Genomic DNA, 19,269 nt, shown 5'->3' with positions numbered 1-19,269 from the left:
TTGTGACCAGAGGCTCCTAGGAACCTAAGCCTTCATTTCCTGCAGGAGCAATGGTTTCCCATGAGCTAATCTGAGGGACATAATAACCTGGAGGAAGAAGAATGGAGTCACCAGAATCAACCACCTGGTGGTAATCCCAGCACTCAGGAAACTGAGGCAGGAGGGTTTGTGAGACTAGATTCTACATAGTAAAACTGTTAAAGAAATCAACTATGAAGGAATGCTGGGCTGTCTCCACTAGCTTCCTTTCTCATTATTATTATTCATGCTAATCTCTTCCACCTTCCCACCCCCCACAGTTATCTCCATTTCTTTGACAATTGTTCAATACCAAAGTCAAAGAAGTTACCCTGTAAGCTTCCAACAGGCAGGCCTGCTGTGCTCAGGACGCCAGCCCTTCCCCTTTCCTCCTGTGCAAGCCAGGAGACACAGCTCCTTGGAGCAGAGCCCGGAAGCCCCCGGGTATCAGGACTCCATCTGCTCTTTTGCCCTCTCAGGGCAGGGGATAGATTGAAATAAAGACAAAACTGTTATTCAGTCATAGGTAAACAAATCCCCACACATTTTTGGTGAGATTTAAGAACTGATAAACTCGAGGAAGGCTAGTGAAACCTAAAATGGCCTCAGCAAGAACAGGAGATGGAGAAGCCGCTCTCCTGCTTTGCCCAGTCACACACGCAGTAACAGCAACATGTATCAGAAACAATGTATCCATAACTTTTCATTCCGTCAGAAACAATGCATCTATAACTTTTCACTCCGGAGTGCCAGGGTTGGTTCTTACAGATACACAAAAGCAGAAACGAGAGGAGATGAAGGGATAAAAGACTTCATTCAAGAACATAGTTGGTGATGTTGGGGGTGGGGGCAGGGTCCCACTATGCAGTCTAGCTTCAAATTCACCATCCTCCTGCCTTAGAGTAAGAGATGCCCACCCAGTTGAGATCAATATGCAAGCAGTTGAAATGAGCAAAAGCAATCCTGTGGGACAAGTGTTAGTCAACTAAGAACTGCCCACATTCCAGGTTCCTCTTCACCTTCAATCAGCTTCAACTCCCAATAGTCATCACTAATGAGCAACCACCAGCCTCCATCTTCGTATTTTCCCTATGCGCATGCTCCATACTCCACCCCCCACCCCAATAAAACCCAGCATCATAGTCCGGTTTGCTGCGGTCTGTTTTCCATCCCCGCTCAGAGGCAGCCATTTTGGTCCCCCACCCCCTAATAAATCTCTTGCAGGAGGTCCATTGCATGGTGTGATTTTTGTGGCATTCCTTGGCCCCAATCTCCAAGATACCCTTTCGTAGCAAAACTCTTTCAACAAGAGCCCATGGTGAAAACCTAAATGTGTAGATAGGTCACAGAAGGAAGAGGCAGATTATGCATAATGTAACATTTACATGTAAAGGAGAATTTTATATATATATATATATATATATATATATATATATAAAATTTGATGTGTAAAGAAGGCATCTACTAGAAACAAGCAGTAACTGATAAGGGTGATGCTTTCTGGACTTGGCAAGAGGTGGATAGGGCAGAGATCAGTACTCTTAGACTCCGAAGTTTTCACGAAGAGCAAACAGCTTTTATAATCGAAAATCTACAGTAAGTAAAATAAGCCTTCAAAAAACAAGAGTCAGGGGCTGGATTTATAGCTTGGTGATAGACTGGTTGCTTAGCAATGTGAAGCTCTGGCTTCCATCATCAATACCACAAAGAAGAAGTAAACATGGGAGTTAAAATCCACCCCTCCCCCCAAGGCCCTTTCTCTCACAGATAAATCTCTTAAAAGCAACCTAGGTTTACTGACTCAATCCTGTCTCCAGATCCATCCCTTAAACACTGAGGCCCAGGACACCAGGGGCCCAGGACACCAGGCTTCATCTTCAACAACAGCACCTGGCCTTGCTTCTGCTCCCTCCCAAAATCTACAAGACAATCAGTCAGCACAGGGCGCACAGTATGCTCCAGGTAACTATAGTTACCGTGACCACCTCACACAATCATGGCATTCTCTGTGGTCTGCAGGAAGCCAGCTTCTTACAATCTTCAGTGGAAGAAGTAAGGAAGCTACCACAGGAAGAAAAATACTCTTAGTAATATAATGGACACACTGTGTGTGTGTGTGTGTGTGTGTGTGTGTGTGTGTGTGTGTGTGTGTTGCTTCGTTCCTTTTGTCAAGGAACATACAGTATGGCAAAGTCTATGGAATCAGACGGATATCATTTCAAACCCTAGGTCCACCACCTTGAGACTGTGTGGCCTTAGACCGATCACTTGACCTCTCTGGTTTCATGTCTCTCCTCTGTGAATCAGGGCTGAAAAAAAAATTATATGAGTTGCACAAGACATATCTCACAATGATCAGGAGAGATAATATACATGAAAAACACTGAGCACCCTGCCTCACCGGAAGTGAACACTCAGCCAAGGACATTTCTTCCTCATCATTACAGCCCCACAGGCATCATTTTATTTTCCAAGCAAATACAAGGCAAAGCTCACCTCAGCCACAGTGAGGACACAGTACACAGACTGATGCTCCGGGTCCACACCTTCTAGCTTCATACCGACTTTGAATCCATTTTTGTTGTATGGGAAGGACTGGTGCTGTAATACAAAGTAACAGCAGCATTGCAGAACCACTGAGACTAGCTCTAAGTGTGAACAATTTCTATTCTTACAGAGCCCTTAGGGCTGGGGATAGGACTCAATCGCTATGAGCTTCCCCAGCGCAAGTAGGGCCCTGCGTTCCATCCCTACCATCCCAAAGATGGATCTCACCAAACATATAGATTAATAAACAATTCCTTAAAATCCCAAAAGAAAAGGGCTAATGAAAGATGAAAAATTCCCAAGGGCTACAAACAAGTCATGAAAAAGAAATCTCATGATTTATAGCCTGTGTCTTTGGCAGGTTTGAAGAGACAGTCAACTCTGCCCATCAGAATCACACAAGATACATTTCCCGTTAGATTGGCGAAGATCAAAAAGCTTGATGACTCTGTGCTAGAAGGCCCCATGAAGGCAGACTCGGGCACTGACCGCTAGGAATGAAAGTCTGGAAAACCAGTAGCAATTTCATGCTATCTACAAAAAGTTGAACCTTCCTCGGCAATTCTGACTCTAGGGAATTACCTAACGGAGATATTCATAGATATGCAAATGTTAGGTGTGCAACCACATTCACTAAAGCATCTACCAAAAAAAAAAAAAAATTAAAAACATACATTTGCCTGTAAACCAATAGAGAGCAACTTCAATTTTTATGGAATAAATGTGTTTAAAATACTATGGCTTATCATAAAAAGAAAGATGGAGGGAATCAATGACCTCAAATGAAATAATCTCTAAACTATAAAATTAAACAGCAAGTCTAACCAAGTATGGGCCAGCCATTGCCACTGTGTTTTAGACAGGGCAGGGAGGTGCTTATATGTGCTTATGACATTCCAGGAAGGAAACATAAGAACTAGCATACTGGCCCCTTCAGCGGAGGCAAAGCCAGTGTTTAGAAGAACAAAGTCACAAGGGTCATACTTTATTGCCTTTTAGTACTGACACTTTAAATCATATGAATGTATTACTATTCAAGTAATTCATAAAAATGTGAAAAAGTGGGGATGGAGAAATAGGTCAGCAGTTACAGGCACTTGTTTCTCTCACAGAGGATCCACATTTGGTTCCCAGCACCCACATCAGATACCTTACAATCTCCTGTACCTTCAGTTCCTAAGGATCTGATGGTCTCTTTAGGCAACCACTTCTACAGGCATCCACTCACAAACCCACATACATTATTAAAAACAAATCTTTTTTTTTTTTTTTTTTTTTAAATGTGAAAGGCTATTCTGTAAAGGACCCAATTCATAGAAAATAATTATCTGGAACAAGTTGTAATTACTATTACATTTGCATTAAAATTCTCAATGCTGATGTGCTCACTCTAATGTTCACTATACTTTCCATTTGTTCATTCATAAATATCAAGATAGCCATGGGAAGTTTATAATACATTAAGTGATTCAAATGAAGGGTCAGCAAACTACAGTCTGTGTGTCAAATCATGTCTACCACAGCTTTGTAAGTAAGATTTTACTGGCACACAGCCATTCCTGCTAATTTACATGTTATCTGTGGCCCCTTTCATGCATATTATGTAACAAGCTCTATTCTTATCAGTAATACATCTGGCAAAGCATTTTAAATGTTTCTTAACGGGACGCAAATCTCAGTAACTCACTTTCAGTCCCTCATAATCAGACATGATATGCATCTACTGGCGTTTCAGTAATAATATTCTGATAATGAAAAGTGAGTGAAAATGTGGGGGGAAAAATTGTAAGCATCTGTGAGTGTGTACAGTGTTGTAATAGCTGCCTTTTGAGGGGTCTTCCGCATAACATTCTCATGAAAAACAATATAGCTGGGTTGGGGATTTAGCTCAGTGGTAGAGCGCTTGCCTAGCAAGCGCAAGGCCGTGGGTTCGGTCCTCAGCTGCACCAAAAAAAAAAAAAAAGAAAAGAAAAAGAAAAACAATATACCTGAAACATTATCCCACATCACACTTCCTAAGCAGATAATGGAAATGACAATATGAATTCAGATGAGCATTCCTGCTCCTTCGCCCTTTACCCACAGCACTTCTAGAAGGACTCATACCTCTTTGAACAGCTTTGCAGGAACTGCCACAGCCTTCTCCTCCTCTAGGTAGGATGCCCAGCACCAAGTTTTCTTGCCTTTAGGAGGCAACCCTGAAAGACAGGAAACCAAATGATGGACTTTCCGAGGCTAAGAAATGAATGAAATGTTCCGGGACATCTCTCTTGCGCAAATACGATGCTTTCTGGCTCTTCCCTTTCCATGGCTGATACTTCTCTCTTTTTCTGGTTCCTCTTCCATAGAAACAAGAACTGAGACATGAACTGTGGCATAAATATCCACTTGATGAAGACAGAAGAAAGTGGAAGAACTTGGAATGCACGAAAAGCCCAGGAGGAAGCCCACAGAAGCTACAGGAAGTAAAATCCTCCAGGAGCAAGATGTTTAAGGGTGCTGTTTGTTTGTTTCCTTGGTGTCTAGAAGTTGAAGACCAAGAAAGGGCTGGTGCACTGAGTGCGTCGGGACTATCTGCTCATCTTGGAAATGAAGGAAAACATTGGTGTGGTGAAAATCCTATTCATTAAGTACAGAAACTGCCTATGTGATAAAAATCAGAAGGCTTTGGATTAAACGTGACAGACAAAGAGCTGGAATAAGAGAAGGGCTGAAACAGGTTGACCAGTAGCAACCCTGGAGGCGCTTGTGGGTCCATTGGGATGTGCAAAGCACATGGGCAGTTCACACAGGAAGGAAACTGAAACATTGAAGGGGGAAAAAATGACTGGAAGGACAAGGTCTTCTTGAGCCGAGGGTTTGGAATTTCATCCAGAATTTCATCCAGGCATTAGGAGGAGAGAAGAGAAAGGCTGAAGGATAAGGATATTTCACATAGAGTAACTATGGGATTTAATTTACTTCCCTTAATCACGGAAACAAACAACAAGGCCATCTGAAAGGACGCAGAAGTTCTGCTGTGACCTAGAGACAGGTGGAAGGAAATGTTTACAGCTCCTTCTGGGGGATTAACAGAAGAACCAGCAAGGAGTGCCTCCAAGTGCAGAGAGGGAATCCTGGGTCGCTGGGTTCACAGCCCTGTCTTTCAGGGAAGAGTGGAAGTGTGCAGGTTGGTAGCTGGGCTCTCCTGGTCAGAGTGACCTCGATCAAAGGCCGGGCAGGGCAGATGCATTGGGCTATGTGTGCAAGGCTGTGAGGAGCTTATATGGAAATGACCCAAGGTCCACACCAAAGAAGAAGAGTTTATCCAACGAAACAGCAAGAGGAAGATCTGAGAACTGGACTTCCCAACAGAATCTGGCGTGGCCAAGGAAAAGAAAAAAAGGGGGATCACATGGGAAGAGAGAGCACAATAAACCTAACATCTTGGGAAATGAGCAAGAACAGGGGTTTAGGCAAAGGGAACTACCATCTTGATGGATAAACCAGTAAACGAAAGAAGGTATTCCAGACATGTGCAGTAACAACTTGAAGACTAGCTATTGTTCCTTTTCTAAGCTGCTTCCTCTAGCCTTTGTTTTTATGGAGGAAACTGCACCAAAGAGAAACTCAAAGGAGTGCTCTGTGGTGGTGTGGAGAAACATAAAGACTGAAGCTGCTTCTCTGAACTCGGTTTTTCAGGGCCACCAAGTCAGCACGGCATTTACATCATCAGCTCACCCTGCTTTAGGACAGTCGAGTCCCCACGTCTTTTCCTTCTGGCTCTCTGGGAACCTCTCAGGATCCGTCCATCTTGTTTGTTCTCCTACAGCAAGAAAGGAAAGATTTTAGCTTCACAAGTTCATGAAATTGGTCTCAAGGAACACTTAAAGGACTGTCAAAAAGCTTTCTGCTGTTCATCTTTGCTTCCTAACTTTTAAAGCAGCGATAGGGTCCACTAGAGACCTTGTTGCTTTTGAACTGAGCCATTGGCAAAGAACATTTCCAATTGCTCTCTGAAAGAGTACAAGCCCCGCTCCCTCCTCCTTAGAATATGTCCTGATCTTAGCTCTATGAACAGTGTCCTGCTGTTCCTTAGATCTCTTTCTTTAGGTCGTTTTCACAGGCTCTCTACTGATGTCTACACCCATTCAACCCCTGCTCTTCTCTAGCCCATAGGTTTTTAAGGTCATTTCTTTGAGTGTGAGGAGGGCTGTGAAGGACATGAAGTGGTATTGAGATCAGAGGACAACCCTGGGTGTCATTCCTCAGGCTCTTTCCACCTCCCTGTGAGACAGGCTCTCCTAGAGACTGGAACACTTCATCAGGCAAGCTAGGCTTCAAGCCAGTGAGCTCCAGGGACCCCCTTGTTTCCATAGCCTCAGCACTGGGATTAGAAGCAGGTGCTATTGCACCTAGCTTTTTATAAAGTTCTGGAGATCTAAACTTGGGTCCTTATAGTCACAAGGCAAGTACCTTACTGACAACCATCTCCCCATCCTTCAAGGTCATTTGTATGCTAAATAATTTCCCCCTCCATCTCTAGCTTCCTTTCCCTGACTCCATGTGTCTGTGTTTGCCTACCTAATGACTTTGAGATGTGTAGGTAAGAAGCACAAGAAACTCTGCACACCCAAAGGCCTCCTGAGTCTTTATCTACCCTTGCCTTCACATTCCAGGCATGTATTCAATCCAGGAATTTATGATTCATAGAATCCCTGACTCTTCCCTTTTCTTATATCCTCACAACCCTAACTCTAACAGAATCACCTAACCTCTATCTTACACGGCCCTCTGACCTAGCGATTGCAAGAATATCTAACTGGTTTCCCTGACTCTACTCCTGCTTACATAGGTCACAGCAAACTGGTCAAGCAAAGAACAAGTCAGACCACAGCAGCCCCTTGCCTTTAACTTCCCAGGGTCTTCCCACTACACTCAGGAAGCCATGAAGTTGACCCGACCCAAATCACACTAACCTCCGCTTCCTCATCCCCCTCTTCCCTAATCTTCTGTGCACCTCAATGACTTTTGAGAATGCCCTCCAACAAAATGTGCTGCAACTGATCCCACTTTAGGTATTCTCACTCAGAAGCTGTATTGTGCAGAGGGCTGAATGCGCATAGCAGCTTCCTCCTGACTGTTCACATCTTAGTGTTCCTGTCTTTTTAGGAGCTCTCCCTCAAAACCCAATCTAAACCAGTCAGCCAGTCCTAATACTCTACTTTAAATACCAGCATAGCACTACTCAGGACAAACTGGCATCTCTCTGGTTCTTTTTGTTTGTTTATCATGTCTCCTTAGCCAGAACACACTGTCTTCATGAAGAAGGACCTTAATCCTGCTACATGTCTTATTCACCTCCATATTCCCAGTCCACTGAATAGCATCTAGCAGATAACAACTGCTCAATAGTTGATCTTGGGTGAAAGGCTTCAAGACCTCAAAGTCCTCTGTTCCTGTAGAACTACTAATACCTACTTCAGGGTGAAAGTAGTTACGTTCCAATAAGCACATGTTGAATGATTTTTTTCCCTAGACACACTAGATAGTTACATGTCATTTCCTATCCACTCACATAGTTCATGAGATCTGTCTGCAACTTACCAAAATTGTATTGGCATTTTGCTGGTAAGAGAATTTGAAATTCATCTACAAAACTTAAGGTTTGATTGTTGCTCCTCATCCCAGTAATAAATTTCAGGACATCCCACTTCTAAGTACTGATGGAGGGATACTGTTACTTATGATTCTCATTTTTAGATGATGACTGTGAGGCATAAAGTGGAATGGGATCTCCTGACATAAGTGGCCCCTGAACTAGCATCATCTAACTCACGCAATTGACTCCAGAACAGATCTGGTGACTAGACACCCCAAGAAGACTGCCCATGTCTCTGAATAGACACACAAGGGCTACTCACCATTTCATCATCTCTGTCTTCTCCATCCTCCTTGGAGTCAGCTTTCAGCGATAATTTTGGTTTTTTCTTCCGACTACACTTAGGATCCTCGTCCTCGTCTTCACCACCATCTCTTTCGTCCTTCTGATCTCTGTTGTGTTTATAACCCCAAAACAGTGACAGGAAACAATGCCTATCAAATATCTACATGCTCATTATTGATGCAAAATTATTTGAAAACATTGCTCTCCAAAGGAACATTTAATTACGAGAAATCCACAGCATATAGTATGTGTAGGGAACCTTTAAAATCATGTTTCATAGGTATTTCTGGGTAAAAACTGAAAATTATTTTATATATTAGCTTCAAAAGGGAACTATCAATGTATGTAAAATGGATTCTAATGGATTTATAATTTTTTGTCTCCCATAATAATAAAAGAATCAATTATGTAGAGATATATGTTTCCAGGGCAATTTGAAACCAAGGAACTAACAGTTTTAAGATTGGCAAATCCAGTAGAAAAGACTGATTATAAATTTGTAAAGAATCCCTTTACCAATACAAATATTAAATATGATACAAGAGAATCTCCAATAAAATACAAAAGTCAAGGGGCTTGGTGGCTAAGAGCAATGGGTGCTCTTCCAGAGGACACAGGTTCAATTCCCAGCACCCACATGGTGGCTCACAACTGCCAGTAACTACAGTTCTAGAGGGAACTGATGTCCTCTTTTGGCCTCTGAGGCATGCATGTGATCATAGACATATATGTAGACAAAACATCCATACACATAAAAGTTTTTTAAAAAATTAAACTAAAAAAATAAATGTCAAGTTATTTACTCTGTCCTATGTTATAACATGCAAGAAACACACCTTTTTGCTCCTAAGGTGCACTTTATTAGATAGTCCCCAGATGGTGAGGTTGAACATCCTTACTGCATATCCACTGAGGTCATCCTACAAGGACTTATTACATTATCTACTATGGACATTTCCACGGAGGACCTTAGTTCCCCATGTGGAAATAAACAAGTGTGTTGTCATAAATATCAGTAATATCCTAATGTGTGCATAGGTCAGAAACACCTAAGTACTCTTCACTGGAAACAATCAAATTAATGTAACAGTGGTCGATTATAGAGACGGAATACTGCTACTAGAATAGACCTTCCAGAGAAGGCACTAGGTCCAATGGAGAGGTCAAGGGTCATCTGTCACCAGAGAGAAAGTCTAGCAAACAGGTACGAGAAGGGGACAGATGTCCTACGGCACACTTAATGCTCTGTCTCCTCGGATACTATGATCTGGAAGTCTCTGACCCATTTCATAGATGGAAGGGAAGGAAACCTACTTGTCTTTGGCATGCCGAGCACAATTCTGGCTGCAATAGTTTCCTCCGGAAAGACACTCATCTCCATTGCCATACTGACAACAGTTCTCACAAAACTGAAGCCCATCTACTTTTGATTGATCCTTCAACCTGAATGGTACCCCCGTCTTCTCTGAAAAGACTAGAAGATGGGGGGAAAAGAGAAGAAATTAAAATCATGTCAGCAGGCACTTCAAAGTATACGTAAACTTTCTCTTCTACTAATTTTGTTAGCAACACAGTAAAGAATGATGTTTGTTGAATGAATCAGTGATTGAACTAAAAAGTTGGGGATGAGGGCTAAGCATGGCAGGAAATCAGTTGAATCACTTCTGTTGAAAAAAAAAAATCTAGATAGAGAGCCAGGTGCGGTGGCTTTCACCTTTAATTCCACCCTTTGGGAGGCAGAAGCAGGTGGATTTCTTTGAATTTAAGACCTGCTTGGCTTAGTGAGACTCTATCTCAACAACAACCAATCTCCAAAAAGGACAAACAAAATATTCACATGAGACATACAGAGTAAAACATGGAATGAAAAAGATTTCATTAGTTACTGAATTTCAGATAATACTATTGGCCTAAAAGTTCTAATCTATAGGCGGATCTTTGCTAATGCTAAAAAGGTCATCTAAGTTACCTCATGTTTATAACATTTTGATGAGTGATTTTTATTTAGTTGATTAAATCAACACATGTAATTTTAATGTAATTGATCTCCTGGATCATAATTACCCAAATCATTTAGGAACTCGTATTTTCCTTCTGCCTGAATCATTCAGCAAACATTTATTAGGCACCAATTTATGCTGGACACTGATTATGTCAGTACAGACCTCGCCCAAGACAGCTCACAGTCTAGAAGAGAAGCCATACGAGAAACCCAGGACTTCTAATCATGTGGGATGCATGCAGTCATAGAAGTTCATAGAAGTACAAGCAAGTCAAGTACAAGCAAGTTCTAGGACTGCAGAGGAAGAGGTGATTCATTCAGCCATGGGTAAGTTCAGGAAAGGAGTTTCTAACATAGCCCCTCAAGAGAGTTTTAAAGGCCAAAGAAAAATAGACAAAGAAAAAAATGGCATTTGAGCCAGAAAACAAAACAAAACAAAACAAAACAAAACAAAACAAAACAAACAACAAAAACACAGCATGAACAAAGGCAGGGAAGTAGAAACCATAGGATGATTGGGAAAATGACATGTAGGTCCGTGTTGCTCGAAGAGCCAGAGAAGAGGATAGAGTAGGTAGATAAAGCAAGCAGGTGGGTGCAGGCCACCTGATCTTGGAAGGCTTCGCTAGGGTGGCAAAGAGAAATTAGCAAAGCAGCAGGTGAGCAGTCTACACAAGTCCCACTGACTTCAGGGTGCAGGATAAACTGGCAAGGGGTGAGTTAGAAGCGGTGATTATTTAAGAGACTTCTGCAGTAGTTTCAGGGAGAGTTAGAGGCCTAAATTAAGGCAGTGGCGGTGACAACAGGAAAGGCCAGATCTGAGACTTGTTTAGGGAATCAAAATCAAGAGCATTAGGGAACAGGGAGTAGGAGGGGCGAATGCAGGATGACTCCTAGATTTCTTGATTATGCACCAGGGAGATGGTGCTACCGTCAGCTGACATACGGGTTACGGAGGAAAGAGTAGGTTTAGGGGAAGGGAGAAAGAAAAAAGAGAATGAATTGCATTTCATACATGTGGAGTTTGAGGTACCTGTGGGACATCCAGGTGGAGATGTCCAGTAGGCAGGTGGAAATACGGGCCTGGAGCTCGGGGGAGAGGTCGGGGCTGGAGATATAGATTTTGGAGTCGTCAGCATATAGATGTTAGTTACAACCATTGGAGTAGATGAAGAAAAAAAAAAGTGCCAGGCTTTTTGGCTAAATCACCTAGGCAGGCCATTAGCAAGTTGGATTTACTTAATAATTGGCAACTAACCTCGTGCTATTACAGATCTGGCATTAGAAACAAGACAGTGTATAATTATTTTAAAATGTAAAAGCTGGTTCCTGTCTGCTGCATTACAAAAATTTATGTAGGGACATGAGACACAAAAGTAATCCAAGGCTTTCGAAGTTTGGCCCTCCTATAAAAGTTTAGACATATTTAAATCTCTCAATAAGAAGAAGTAGGCAGTGGGCAGGCCAGCCTTACCCTCCTGAGCAGTTGGGACCATCCAAGTGGTGGTGGCAGTTGCTTTCTTGACGCTGTCCATCTCACTTTCATCTGTGATAACTTCCAAAGCTCCGAACTCATTCACCCTAAACTGGCAAACAACACAGAAGGAAAAAAGAAGCAGAATTTACAAAATTCCTCAGGGTGTTATTGATTTCATGACTGACCCGCAGTCTTTAAGCAAATTAACCATGTGCAAAGGGTAAAACAGTCCTATCTTGGATAAGCGTTATAGTAACAATGAGCCCTTTTGTTTTATGAATTTTGGACCGAGGAAGACTGGACCAAAGTAATAGGTGTCACTTCTGTTTGTCTCCTCAGACATGTTTCCACTAAGATTTTTATTTATTTAATACTACTGTTTATTTAGCAAAGCTACTAGAGGGCAAGTCTCTTTTTTCCCCCCAAGGAATCGATTCATCTCACTAAAGCTGACCAAATTCAAAGAGAAGGACATAATGGCCTGTCACCTTCCTCCTTATAGTCCAAGACAAAAATACATAAACCATGAGATATTGTGGTGATATATTGTGTATCCTAACAAACTTGCCTGAGGATCAGAGGACAGAGCTAGATTAGACACAGAGGCCAGGCAGTGGTAGCACACACTCTTAATCCTATCACTTGGGAGGGAGAGATCCAGTGTGGATCTCTGTGAGCTCAAGGCCACACTGGAAACAGAGCAAGGCAGTGGTGGCACACACCTTTAGTCCCAGTGCTGGGAAGCACACATGCTTTTAATCCCAAGAAATAATGTCTGAGCAGAGAAAGATATATAAGGCGTGAGGAAACAGGAACTCACTCTCTTGAGGCTGAGGATTTTGTAGAGGTAAGCTAGTGGCTGGCTGTTCTGCTTCTCTGATCTTTCAGCTTTCACCCTGATACCTGACTCTCAGTTTTTTATTATATGACCTTTTAAGAATATCTGTTACAAGATATTCCCTCCCCAGGGCTGCACTTCCCTTTTCTTTCATCACCCTCAAAGCTTCTCCATACACTTCAGTCCCAGTTTTCCCAAAGAACTGGGAGATAATGGAGAAATCACTGTAAGAGCGAACAAGTCTGCGACATGCCATTTCATCACTAAAGAGGAAGGTCATAGAGTGCTCATGCCTGGCCCTACAAGCCTCTTCTCAACTTATGGCAGCTGCAGATAAAGCGGGTTTCTGCATCAACCCACTTATGTGAAAGGCTTAATCGTTGCTATTATACTATGGCAGGGACCCTGTTATCTCTCAGATTCAAGAATTCATGGATCTAAATTTTTTTTTTTTATTCCTAGTTTCCATAGAACAGAATGGCTGTCAGGATTCACAGGTGTTAGCAGGAGGAAGAGGGATAGAAAGCTCAAATGTGAAAGGACAATAAAATGTTTCAGATTTTTCATTCAGTTATATGTAATTTCCACACTCATAGTATAAAATTATCAAATACTTCCTAGATTGAAAGAATTGAAATAGTTCAGGAAGGTGAGAATGTTTTTTCCCTATTATATATTCTGAGTACAAATTCACAAGCAACGTGTGTAGCATACCTAGTGTCCATGTCAGTTTAGAAAATGGTAAAAAATAATAATAATAATAATAATGTCACGGACAAGAACTAAAAATAACAACTGAAAAAAAAAAGAAAGAAAGAAACCTTAAAGTTCAAAAAAAAATTAACTAGCAACTCTTCAAAATAAGGCTGACAGTACCATCTACTGGGCAAGAGTCGCTAAAACAAGCTACCAAGATCATTATTTAATGATATTGAAGAATGTGATACAAAAATCAATTCTGAGTTCAGATTATTTTTAATAGACACAAATGATGATTCACTTAAGATGACTAATTCTGCTTTCATGACTTGCTATCTATGCTAATGTATGCTCACTTGACAAATGTAAGATGTGAGCAATAGCCCCAGACATTTAGAGAAGACAGAGAGGATCGTAATGGCTGCTACGCTGCACACCACCCTGCATTATACACGCCCGAGAAAGGACACCAGACCTCTGGGTGAAAAGTGCAGGCCTGACACTCGCAAGGGTTTGGCTCAAATACCTGTAAAGTTCAAAGGTCGGATGTCTGCAAACGCAACATTTAATCTTAGCCATCTTCTCCTTCTGCTAACACTAACTGCCATCACTGACAGTCTAAACACAAAGTAGACGCGCAAAGTCACCTGGGGACACCATAAACAGCCGGAAGCCAGAGACCAACGATGGACTTCAAGGACTGATGCACAAAACAGGCGTAAAATGAAGCTATGTGCGCACTTGTGAGACTAGGATTCATAGGATTCACTGTACCCCGAAAGGCACCCTAAAACTCTAGAACTCAGAGCACATCTGCTCATTCATACGGTCACTCAGCTCAGAAATCAAAACCCTCTGAGAACTTTCAGAGCATCCCACTCTTCGAGAAAAGATGGAAGGAATCCATTTTGCTGCGGCTTCTCAACCTGGATTTTGTGTCTTTCATGACATTCCTAATGAAGAGAAATGTTAGGAAGAATAGGGATGCTGATGTAACTAGAGGTCCAAATACAGAATTCCAGAAAGACTGATACATTTCCTTTTGTTTCCCCAATTAAACACCTGGGTCCTCCATGTTTTTATGAATGACTTTGGCATGCTATGAAATTTCTCATGTGTTCCATTCTCCAACTGAAAATATCCAAAATTATAAACTTTACAAAAGTAATTCATTAAGCAAGGCAAACATCAAGTTGGCAGGGCAGCTTTTTCTACACATGAATCTATCCAGGTCAGTAGAAATAAATAAATAAAAATAAAGAATTATGCCTCAGGTTTTGTTTATTTGGCTTGGCCAACAAAACAAATTATCTACTCTGCTCTTTATTTTTGCTTCTAGGGGGGAAAAGCCCTTTTCCCTCTTTGGGGTCTCTTTACTAATAGATCACTAAAAGACTCTATTGAAGTTATGATTTCCATTTTATTACTTTCGATGTTGAACCCTGAATCCCACTTACCAATATGTTTTAAGGGCAAAGATGTCTGGTCACTAAACTGTTTTAAACATTCATTGAGACAAGGCAAAGCCACGCATTAGGAAGAAGGGCTGGATTTACAGCTGGCTTCTGCCTTGCTGTTACAGGTCTGGCTCTCTGACGAGGAGCAATTATTCTTACTAGATAAGATGCTATCAGTCTCCAGGGAGCATCTGCGTTTTACTGAGGGACTCTGAAAGACTAACTCCTTCTGACTCAGAGGACTAATTCTCTCTGAAGAAATATTTCAGATGCCATTAGATATTCAGGTAGAGAAAGGACTCAGGCCTGGGGAAGCCCCACCAAGTACCTCTCTACTGCCCGCCTCTTAGTCAGTCACCTCTCCCATAGCTAACCTCTCCTGTAGACATTACTCTACTAAAGCTTATTTGCATTTTCAAAGAACAAATCAGGTAACGGCAAAATTCCTGAAGCTTGTTTTAGGCAGAAATGCCGTGATAATGACCACAATCTCTTTTGTTAGCACTCTGCCTGCTAAAATGACTCTGCCTCTGGAAACCCTGCTCTGCTCTCTTCCCCGACACCTTCCAAGAAGTCTTCACAAAGAGCATTTTCAGCTCAGATGATGCCCGACTTCTGAAGGCTTCCTGGTCCCTCCCACCCAAGGAAGTTCCCACCTCTCCATGTGTACCGTTTTCCTTGTCTGTTAGTCTCAATCTGCGAACACTGTAGACAGACAGCCGTACACTAGTGTCAAGAGACTCAGTTTCAATACCATCGCGGTCTCCTCCACCCCAGAGCTGCAATAACTGACTTGAGCAAAGGAATAAACACTCTGGTCCTCAGTTTCCCCATGTGTAAACTGACCAAAGATGGACAGAAGGAGCTGAGTGAAAAGATGAAACACACTGCAGGTAAGGTGCTCCCTCGGAGAGTCAATTTCCTATTTCTCTCACTTCTGCACCCAAAAAGATGTTTGTACTTTATTTCAAAATAGTATGAGCCAGGCGGTGGTGGCGCACGCCTTTAATCCCAGCACTCGGGAGGCAGAGGCAGGCGGATCTCTGTGAGTTCGAGGCCAGCCTGGACTACCAAGTGAGTTCCAGGAAAGGCACAAAGCTACACAGAGAAACCCTGTCTCGAAAAACCAAAAAAAAAAAAAAAAAAAAAAAAAAAAAAAAAAAAAAAAAAAAATCAAAATAGTATGGTTAAGTGGCCCAGTGTGGAGAGGGCAGAACATACCAGTGACTAGACAGGAACACATGCCCAATATAGGAGAGAGGGAGGAAATAAAGAGGCACTGAGGTAAAAGGAGATGAGGCCGGAGAAAAAGTGGGGGCCAGAAAACCAAAAACTTTCAGGAGCTCAAACTTGGACAATGGTAACTGCTCCAGAAGTCTCACGAGAAAAATGACATTGTAATTAGCCAGCAACCATGAGGCTGTCACAGAGGAAAGTTCTTTCGAAAAATCTACAGAACATAAAACCTGTTCGCACGACGGGAAGGTGACCTCTACCTATGAGGCCAGGCTGTATCAGCTGGATAAACTTGAGTTGGGTGACTTAGGTACCAACTGTTAGGAAATCCACGTGCCTATAAATTCACAAACCATTGAAAGGCAGCAGCCTGGGTGATGTAACGTACCCTCCATGATATGAGGAAGCAAATTTTATGAATTATTCAAGGCATTAACATTTTAGTCTAGTAGAAAATTATTTTCTCAACCTTTTAAAGAACCCCAGTTTTGATGTAAGAGATGCTATGAAATATAGTCCATGAGGTGGTGTTACGTGACAAAATTTTTCCTAGGGAGTCACAACACACACATCTACTCATCCCAGATAGGGAGCCCACAACAAACCAAAATACTGACACTATCAAAGTTCAACTTGGTGAACACATGTTTTTATTGGGGTTACCTTCAGAAGCAAAAACGACTCAGACAGCTGCATCACCAAAGCCCACCCCGGCATGGGTGACAGCTCACAAGGCTAGGAACCTGGAGCACACTACACAGCTTTCAGGCAACTCATCAGCTTGGAGAGTGGCCTTTCCAGGTGCCTCAGCTGGTCTGAACCTCTTCCAGGCAGCCTGCTGAATTCTGCTTCTTCCGGGCAGCTGATCTGCTCTGACCTTTTGTAGCTCAGCTCTTCTAAGAATTTTCTTTGCAGCTTGACACTTCTCTTTGGAGAGGGACTCTAAGCTTTTATTGCTTATCCTGGCAGAGAGAGGCCTAGTGAATCTGTTCAGTTTCGGGGACTTCCTGAAGCTATTTGAGTTGTTTGACTTTCTGCTTAAGGAATTCCCTGCAGGATGGTATGTTTAAATCTCATAAGAAACTGTTACACAACAGATGGGCTATGAATCTCAATTTAAAAGGGTTATAAATAATATATTTTATGTGTGATAAAGACACAGAGAGACAGAGAGAGGTATACATGAATGTTATATGCACACACATGCTGATGCACACACCATCCATACACAGGCTAGCATGTCTATGTCCTGCTTGTCACTCGCCACCTTATTATCTCCTTGAGAAAAGATCTTTCCCTAAACCTAGTTAGGCTGGTGGCCAGAAAGTTTCGACAATCCTCTTATCTGTTCCCTTTCTCCAACTGGCCTCCTCATACACGGTGCTAAGGGTTCAGATTTAGTTCATCTCTGGTCTTCCACTAAGTCACCTCCCCAGCTCTTCAAATCATTTGTTAAAACAGGTATCAAGCCGGGCGGTGGTGGCGCACGCCTTTAATCCCAGCACTTGGGAGGCAGAGGCAGGCAAATCTCTGTGAGTTCAAGGCCAGCCTGGTCTACAGAGTGAGTTCTTTGACAGGCACCAAAACTACACAGAGAAACCCTATCTCGAAAAAGAAAAATAAATAAATAAATAAAACGAGGTATCAAACTGTCTACTGCTCATGAAGTAGATGGGACACATCACAATTACCCCGGTAATTACATGAGTATAAAAGTCATATCAAATAACCCTGATTATAATACCCTAAATGACTTAATTACCTGATTATCTTAATAGAAATAATAGGTTAATTTCTAAAATCCATTGCTTAAAAAACTTTAAAGCAATCCAGATTGCTTAGGGATGGAAACTCCCCTTCGTTACCAAAAGCTAACGAAAAGAAAGTTATGAATTTCATCATGTACCTGAATGCAAGAGACATTATACAGTAAAAATGCACAAGAATAATATGTACATGAAATAACAGAAAAAGGCAGTTTTCATAATATATTGCAAAGTCCGAAAATGCATACCCTAAGTGTTTGTTTACATTCTTTATCAGTCCACAGCTCCTTTTTACAGTTGTGAATCTTAAGGATCCTAACAACCCCCATTTTTTTCAGATAAAGCTTACAAAGTGTAAGGATTTTAAGTAATCAGTCACAAGACTTACTTTATTATTAATTATGTGTTTGTGGCTGGGATTGGGAAGCTGTGAGTGCAAGCACCCTTGGAGTCTGGAAGACTGTTGGATCCCCTGGAACTGGCCTTCCAGGCAGTTGGGAGCTGCCCAGCCACACTAGAGTACCCTGCAAAAGTAGTTCATGCTCTTAACTGCTAAACTACCTCTCCAGTCCCTGATAACTTGACAAAATTCACATGGCTAATATATGGAGGCTAATACATTATCAGAGCTTGAGAAATAGGGTTGTTTTTTTTTTTTTAGTTAAAAAAAAAAACAAAAAACTTCAGCCTTCTATATCTATCATGTCTCATGCAGACAGACACTTGGAGAATGTCAGAGCAATTCAATTCCTATTTGTTCTTGTATTTATTTATTTTACTGCAGAGCAATCTTGATCCCGAAGGATTAACTTACTCCGTAACTTGTCATCACATAAAACTAAAACTGAAAACTTCTTCTTTTTAATAATTTTAAGTGGATTCATAGTATGTGCATATTTATGAATACTATATGCTATTTCTACATACACCTATAATATGTAATGTTCAAATGAGGAAATTAGCTTTCCTACCTCCTCAAACATTTCTAATTCTACATATTAAGAACCTTTGTAATCTTCTTTTTTGGTTATTTTAAAGTATACCATGCATTACTTTAGACTATAATTGCCTTATGGCATAAAAGAATACCAGAATTAAAAACCTCTGACTATATTTTGGTACCCATTTAAAAAAAAAGTTTCTTTGGATTTCACTAAACCTCACTGCAATAGTTTTATTTCCTTAAACTCATACACTGGCACTTTGTACTTAATTAAACCTAAGCCAACTAAACTCTCAAACATTTTTCCAACCCAGGCAGATGTTTAAATTGTACCCCTGAGGATAAGTGAGGGCAGGGACT

The 19,269-nt window shown here is 41.6% G+C and overlaps 1 protein-coding gene across 1 annotated transcript in view; it reads right to left on the bottom strand.

Moving 5' to 3' along the window:
* Positions 1–19,269, bottom strand: part of L3mbtl3 (L3MBTL histone methyl-lysine binding protein 3) — a 112,475-nt gene that overhangs the window by 70,162 nt on the left and 23,044 nt on the right. Inside the window, exons 4-10 of the mRNA XM_059272619.1 lie at positions 11,968–12,079; positions 11,527–11,601; positions 9,806–9,965; positions 8,469–8,598; positions 6,286–6,370; positions 4,672–4,763; positions 2,515–2,619 (exon numbers count right to left, since the gene is read on the bottom strand). Of these exons, the coding sequence (XP_059128602.1) occupies positions 2,515–2,619; positions 4,672–4,763; positions 6,286–6,370; positions 8,469–8,598; positions 9,806–9,965; positions 11,527–11,601; positions 11,968–12,079 (759 nt within the window). The remainder of the gene's footprint in view (positions 1–2,514; positions 2,620–4,671; positions 4,764–6,285; positions 6,371–8,468; positions 8,599–9,805; positions 9,966–11,526; positions 11,602–11,967; positions 12,080–19,269) is intronic.

This window comes from Peromyscus eremicus, chromosome 8b (assembly GCF_949786415.1).
Source record: "Peromyscus eremicus chromosome 8b, PerEre_H2_v1, whole genome shotgun sequence".
In the NCBI taxonomy this organism is placed as follows: Eukaryota; Metazoa; Chordata; class Mammalia; order Rodentia; family Cricetidae; genus Peromyscus; species Peromyscus eremicus.
This window is presented reverse-complemented; position numbering and strand designations above follow the sequence as displayed.